At 30.1% G+C, this 7,650-nt stretch overlaps 1 protein-coding gene across 1 annotated transcript in view; it reads left to right on the forward strand.

The window, feature by feature from the left end:
* Positions 1-4,747: 4,747 nt before the first annotated feature.
* The window catches only part of LOAG_18609 (AMP-binding enzyme family protein), a 7,075-nt gene continuing 4,172 nt past the window's right edge, over positions 4,748-7,650 (forward strand). Inside the window, exons 1-6 of the mRNA XM_020451272.1 lie at positions 4,748-4,919; positions 6,083-6,220; positions 6,391-6,588; positions 6,828-6,929; positions 7,004-7,108; positions 7,296-7,524. Coding sequence (XP_020304964.1) covers positions 4,821-4,919; positions 6,083-6,220; positions 6,391-6,588; positions 6,828-6,929; positions 7,004-7,108; positions 7,296-7,524 — 871 coding nt within the window. The 5' untranslated portion in view covers positions 4,748-4,820. The remainder of the gene's footprint in view (positions 4,920-6,082; positions 6,221-6,390; positions 6,589-6,827; positions 6,930-7,003; positions 7,109-7,295; positions 7,525-7,650) is intronic.

Raw genomic sequence — 7,650 nt, forward strand, 5'->3', positions numbered from 1 at the left:
AAGAATTCGATACAATTTAATCGGAATTCTAGTTCAGTTCATTTACTGTAGTAGTGAACCACTAGCAAGTAGTAGCGACTACCAATTCAATCGATGGAGAAATCGAAGAATTATTTGGTGAGACGAAAGGTTCAGAATCTCAAGAATGGGATCAGAAGCTGCAGTTCAATGGGCAATATCAACTAAACAGAAATTGAGAAAGTTTGGGATGGAAGTAACTAACCTACGAGAATAATCAGTGTTGTACTTTTTGTTTGTTTCTATATAATTCATTAATTAGGAACTAACCAGAATAACGAGGAATAATTTGCTGGATATCAGAAGGTCAATAAAATTATCAAATTCGTGACAACTTGAAGCTATAGAAGAGAATGCGGAACACTTAAGTGTAGAACTATTAAAAAATAAAGGAGGTCTACCAAAAAAAACCAGGAAATACATCGTAATCAATGAACTAATTGAGGACAATTTGAAAAAAAATAAAATAAAATTAGATAAAAGAACCGAACTTGTATTTATGCCTCAACTATTAAACTTAAGCAATAATAGGAAATTTTGATGTAGTAAAGAATGGTATGTTTACTTCAAATAAACCATACTATATATTGGATAGAATGTTTGCAGCATAATTGGTAATGAATGAAGTAAAATCGACAAGGAGTAAAGAGGACCCAAGGAGATTTTACACCTTTTGCAGCAATAATTCACTGTTATTGGTGCTGGAATACAAGAAACAATGGAGTAATGATTCAACAAATGACTGCAATATATTGGAACTATATTTTGTCAAGCAAATGAATAGATAGGATAGGAGTGGAAAGTTCAACAATGCTATCAGTCAATCTATAAATGCAATACGAGTTAGACTTCTTATATATTTATACAGCAAATAAAGTTTGTATGTGTTGAATTCATAGTTTATCCAAACTATGCTCTTTGACATGATACAGTGCAACATATTGTATCGGGTTGGATTTGGTGCAAGTAGTTTGGAATTTTCCGGATTATAATGACGTTTTTGATCAGGATTCCCTTTGCTATTTGTGTATGCCTTAATTTTAGTTCCAGATAGATATTAGAATTAAACATCAATCATACAAAAAAACCGATGCAAGTAGTTTGGAATTTCCGGAAGGGATTCATCACATTTCGATTATCATTTACCTGTTACATCCCAATGAAATGATTAGGTTGGATTCTTGTATTTCGTTAGGGTAGTTTTACCGTTTAGTGTATTTCGTATTTTTATGTTTCATTGTTATTAGATATTTTTATTTTTCAGATATACGATGGGTTTGTAAACAGAGTTTGTTATTTTGCAAGACTTTAAGTTGTAAACAATGGCTATAATATTAAACTTTTAACTCGTTAAATTGGGGATATCGTTCGCATAAGTGGAAAGATAAATGTGAAGGATGATTGGACTGTATGCTATATTCATTAATTTACGATATTCATTCATATTCGCTATAATCATTAATGACTGAACTATATTCATTAATTACGGGAGTTCACTTTCATTGCAACACCAAAATGTGCAATATTTCAGGTAGCATATTAGGACATGGTACTATAATGATGTTTTTGATCAGAATTCTCTTTGCTATTTGTGTATGCCTTAATTTTAGTTCCAGATAGATGGTAAAATGAAACATCAATTATACAAAAAAGTCGATGCAAGTAGTTTGGATTTTCCGGAAGAGATTCATCACATTTCGATTGTCCTTCCAATGAAATGATTAGGTTGGATCCTATAGAAAATGCTTCTTTTTTTTCTTCATAAAATTCAGATATTTTCCAACTTAAAGAAGTGGTGAAATTCAGAACATATTTTCGCCAATATGAATATTTTCAATTATGTTTACTCTGGTGTGCAAGACTATTCTAAATCCGCAGCTGATTCGTTGTGACCAAAACAACTCGATATTGCATACTAACTTCAGTTGGAAATATTGCTGAAACAAACGAAGAGTAGAAATATGGGAAGAAATATAGCATATAAAAGTATATGGAAAGGCATGAGTACATGAATGAACATTACATTTGTTGCATGAAGAACAAATCTTTATTAGCAAATCCGAATCTCAAATTTTATTTAAATCTTGACTAAAAAAAATACGCAAAGAGGACTGTGACCTTTGTTCTTACGCTTTTTATTGTACATGTCAACTTTTCAACATCCTTATGATGCATTCACTTCATATGGTCATCTTAATTGCTAATTTTGGTTGTCAACTGAAATAAGCACATAATGTCGATTGAAAGTTGACATGTAACGTTGAAATACAATTTAATTAATCATATTCATCTTACCCTTATTCCAGGTTACTATTTAAATCAAATTGTGTCCCACGTATATGAATTTGTAATGGGGAAATGTTTTGTATTGAAATTAAATTTTTCAACTGCTTTACGTATTCACTAATAAAACATACACTAATATAGACAAAAAGAAATTGAAAACATTCCTCCCTATCATTACTATCATTGGTTATCTTAAATTCCTTTAATTTTTTATCATTCAGCAATCCTAGTGGAAGAAAACAAACTTTTAGAGAATTCAAATGTTTCGGTACAAAGATTTCACTATATCACACTAATTATTTGTGGTAACACTACTAACCGATCTAAGCAATGTCCAATGTTCAGGGTCCATTTGTTCTATTCTTCTTTCAATGATCTTTTTTTTGTCTTGTCTTTTCTCTTCCATATCTACTTTACAGATAATTCCTTTTCTTATTCTCTTATAGTATAAATTTAATAAAATTCGATAGATGATTTTTAAAATTATATCTGAATTTTTTTTCTGGAAAAATAATTTTAACAACGATTAAAACTGATTTCAACTTTTAGTTTAAATATAATTCATTCCATACTTTTTCCCATCATATTATTAGTTATGAAATAGAATAAAGAGATAATAACCGTATTATGATATTGATCATTACTGTTCTTTTAATGACTAATGAGAGAAGGAGATGGTACAACAATCGATACCAAAAAGTTAATCTGATAGTACTAGAGAGGAAAAGGGAAAAAAAAAGTGGATGTGATTTTTGGTCGTGGCGGCGCTAAAAGAAGTGAATGATGGACCTTCGATGGTCCACTTCATTGTCACATATTTCCTATTGCCACTAAAAACGATTTGACTGAGGAAATGAAACGAAGAAAAGCATTTGTTAAAATTAATTTTTGTAAAATTTGTGAATAATAGCTTTTTTTTTATACGTATCTTACAATAAATGATTGTATCAACTTAATTCAGTTAAATTCGTTTCGATAATCATAATTCTTTCAGTGTTAACACATTTGCTAATCGTTCAATAAATTTTTCCTTATAATAGTATATAAATATTAGTGAAATAATAAAATTGTTAATTACTTAGGAATTTATCAATTATAGTAAAATTTTTAGCTTACTTTAATTTGCTTTATAATTGTAACTAATTTTGCAGCATTTTGACCATTTCGATTTTAAAGTCATCGCAAAAAAAATTGAAAAGTATTTTATTTGTCATAAGATACCTATCATAACCATTCTTCCATTCTCTCTACTTAAAATTATTTCATTTGTATTTCACTTTTTCTTTTTTTACAAAATATATTTGGTAAAAAGAAGGCTTTTAAAAAGAGAAAAAAGAAAAGCGAAAAAGATGGAATAAAAAAGAGGAAAAAATTATGATTTAATTAAGACAAAGCATACTAAATCAATATAATGATATATATGTAATGTATTTATATGAAATAATGACAAAGATACTAAATCTTGATTGTAAAAATGAGGGATAGGAAAGAGAAGGAAGGGGAAAGGTCATCAATCACAGAAGGAAAAAGACATTGTTGGTAGTGGTAGTAGTAGTAGTAGTAGCTAGTAATAGCGACGAAGTCAATGGTTAAATATGCTTTTTCTCTCTTTCCCTTCCTCTCTCTCTCTCTCCTTCTCATTCTCCTCCCTTTCTATATTTATGTTCTAATTATCGTTCGTTAAATTTCTTCTCCCTAAAATATTTTTTTTTCCCCCCGATATTTCGTTGATCATTTTTGTATTTATTACAAAATTCGAGAAATAATTTGTAAATAATGAAAGATATTTATTAATTCATTTTCCTCTTATCTATTTTTTAATCTTTCATTTTCCTCATTTTTTCTTTATCAACTTTTCTGCATATCAACGCTTAATTATGAGCTCTACTTGTTAAATCATCTTAGTGGTAAAAATAACACCGTACAGTTTAATTTATAATTTATCATTCCTACTTTTTTTTTAAAAAAAAAAAAAAAAAATCTGAGAATTATTCTTATGCAATGAAATGAATAAAATAGGCAGAATGCTTACTTAATTGTTCGATTTATTAATTACTAAGGCAAACTTCATTATGTTTCCTAAGCAGTTAAATTAGTGCAAGCGGAAATTTTAAACAAAATGTTTAATTGATTTACTTTTTAAATGATAGCAGTATGTGATTGGGAAGAATGAGCATTTCGATTTTTGACATTTGATGAGAGAAATGATTATTTTTTGGGAGAATTTTTGTCATTTAGTTTAATTTATACATAAATGTTTGCAACTGGTTTCTTTGTAACATAACAATGTATTACACGTATATATGTTTTCATTATATATTTGTATAATTTTTGTAAAATGAAAAGAATAAGTGACAACATTAAATAAAAATCGAATGAATCAGTTATTTCTCTTCCTTTTCTTTTTCGCGGTTTCATCGAATTGCGGTAGCACGATGTGAAAATTTTCTTCCTACTTTTACAGGCTTTTTTTGGGGTGTATTTTATTTTGTGTGTGTGTTTTTTTCGCAAAGATAATGGATCGAAAAGCAATGATAGCAGATCGAAAAGCACGTTTTAAGCATATGGGTGAGGATCATGGTGATAGCAAAGAAACAATTGACAAAGTTATAAAGGTATTCCACTTCATTTTTTACTTTTTGTTTTTTGTTTTTTTTGGTATAAGTAGTAATGCAAGTACAGCAAGAGTGCATTATTATCATTGGCATTCTTTTCTGTTGTTTATCATATTCATCTATAAAGCAAAGAATGGCTGCATTGTGAAATGTGAATTACGTGTTCTGGACAAGTCCAAATTTATGGGGTTTGTTGACTATGGAAATTTTTTTTACAAATTTTAAGGAAATACCAAGAACATATTTTTTGATTAATTCCAACTGTAAATTGTACAAACTGAAGAAGGACAAAAAATGTTATTTCGGAATTGGTAGTAAGTGGGTTGGGAATGGTAATGATGACCACTAGAAAAGTAATACAGCGAAAAATGGAAACATTCGTTCTTTTGAGTTTGAGATGAAGTGAAAAGATGTGCTTTGCAAAGTTACGCAATTTGAGTGAAGAACCAAATGATTAAACCAAAATTGATTCACTAACGTATAGATGTTGTAGTGGAGGTAAGCTGCTCGGGGACTTTGTTACCGGCTTGACAACAATGGCGTGCTTTAATAAATGGGTTATTGAGATTTATCATAAAGCAGCCAGTCATTTTTAAGAATACGGTTTAATTTCAAGTTTTTACTTTCAATAACGAATATGAATTTGAATTTCATTCGTTTTGAACTCAGTGCTATCATTAAATTTCAAAATGAAAGATTTCTTTATTGCACTGGAATTAAGCATTCATTGTTCATGATAGGCAATTTTTAGTCTCAATTTTGCTGAAATAAAAGTCATTTAAAATCCCCAACTCCAAACAATCAGTAGTGTGAAATGATAACTTTATAATCAGTTATGAACAAAGTACATTATAAAATGGTGTTAGTTGGTATGAGAATGGACAGTTTCTTCTAGTTGAAAGTATCAAATATGAAGATTTGAAAATGGTATATGCATCCGCAGGTTCTTATTATTCCTCGAACTAATAAATTTATCAGTTAATGATTCTCAGTTAATTCAGTTAATTAGCTCTTCTTTATTAAGAGAGAAAGAACAGAATTGTTTTAATGTAATGATAATATTGGTGGGCATACTCAACCTTAAAACAAAAGAAGAAAAAAGAAAGATAATGATTGAATTTTTTCGGATATTTTTACTGGATCATCTGCAATAATTGTTTCAGGGAACTTCACCATTATGGATTCAATTAATTATTCTTCTGTTACGTGCATGGTTTTTTATATATGACTGCTTGAACTATATACCATATGAGTTATTCAACTCACCCACTGCTAAATTAAAACGAAGTGAAAGGATAAAGGTTTGTTATTTCCTACTTTATAAGACTGTTTGGTTTATGAATCTCTCACTGATATTTGCATTTACATACCACTTAACTAGTATAATCGATGGAATTACATTCGGAACTAGAAATTCATGCTTTTTACATTATATAGTTTCATCTCTGTCATTTGAATCCCACATATTTAGGCAAGGCCAATCAAGGATCCTGATAGCCCATGGATTAACGTTGATGGTCCAGTCACTGAAGATTTCCCTGGTGTAGATACAGTTGATAAACTATTTACATATGTAGCAATGCTGCATGGTGACATACCGGCGTTAGGCACCCGAGAACTGCTGGAAGTGTACGAAGAAAAACAGCCAAATGGACGTATATTCGAAAAAGTAGAATTCTGCTGAAGTTTAAATTTCTAGACATTTTGTTGGAAAGAAAAAGATTCAGTTGTTTGAATTAAATGCAAGAAGTGCTTCTCAGTACTTACATTTTCTTGCTAAATAGTGAAGTCAGTGAAAATGTATCCTTTGACGAAAATCTTCGATGAAAATGTATTCTTTGATATATTTTGTGTCTTCGGAGTTAGTAATTGTACTCTAGAAAATTTCTATAAAAATTCGAATTTCAGTGGGTGATGGGTAATTATAATTGGCAAACTTTTGCCGAGGTTCATGAAAAAATTGGTCGAATAGCTTCGGGTCTAAAAAATATGGTGGAAAATGATAGTCGAGTGAGTTCTTTATGTATTTTAAAATTAATGAGTTTCATGCATTCACTTACCTTTCGAAAATAACTTCTTTTCAGGCGGTGATTTTTTCGGAAACTCGAGCTGACTGGTTCATCACTGCGTTCTCTCTCTTCAGAATTAATGTACCAATTGTAACAGTATATGCAACCCTCGGTGAAGAGGTATGACTAATCTGCGTATTGATGTTTGGTTGAAATAAAATAAGGCCATGCATTCAGATACTGAAATTGTCGTAAAGGATTGGCTGAAACTACCTCTTGAGAGTACTGGAACCATTGTGTTTTTGTCAGATTTGACATTTATTTGATAGATTCCAATCTAGTCTTTTCTCACTCTTACCCTTTGCAGGCAATAGCTCAAGCAATCAACGAAACTGATTCGACATTGCTGATAACATCAGCAGAACTTCTGCCGAAAATCGCAGTGATCGGGAAGAAGTGTCCGACATTGCAGTCCTTAGTCTATTTCCGTCCCGTGCATCCTTCGAAGAAAATTACCGTCATGGATATCATTAAGCAGCAGTTTCGAAGTGTCATGTCATTGGATGAACTAGAAACTTGCAAAAATACTGTTTCAGGTTGTTGCTTCGTTGTTTGCAGATATTCTTGGTACTTACATATATATATATATATATATATATATATATATATATATATATATATATATATATATATATATATATATACTACTACTACTATACTAT

Source organism: Loa loa (assembly GCF_000183805.2).
Source record: "Loa loa unplaced genomic scaffold supercont3.396, whole genome shotgun sequence".
Taxonomy (NCBI): Eukaryota; Metazoa; Nematoda; class Chromadorea; order Rhabditida; family Onchocercidae; genus Loa; species Loa loa.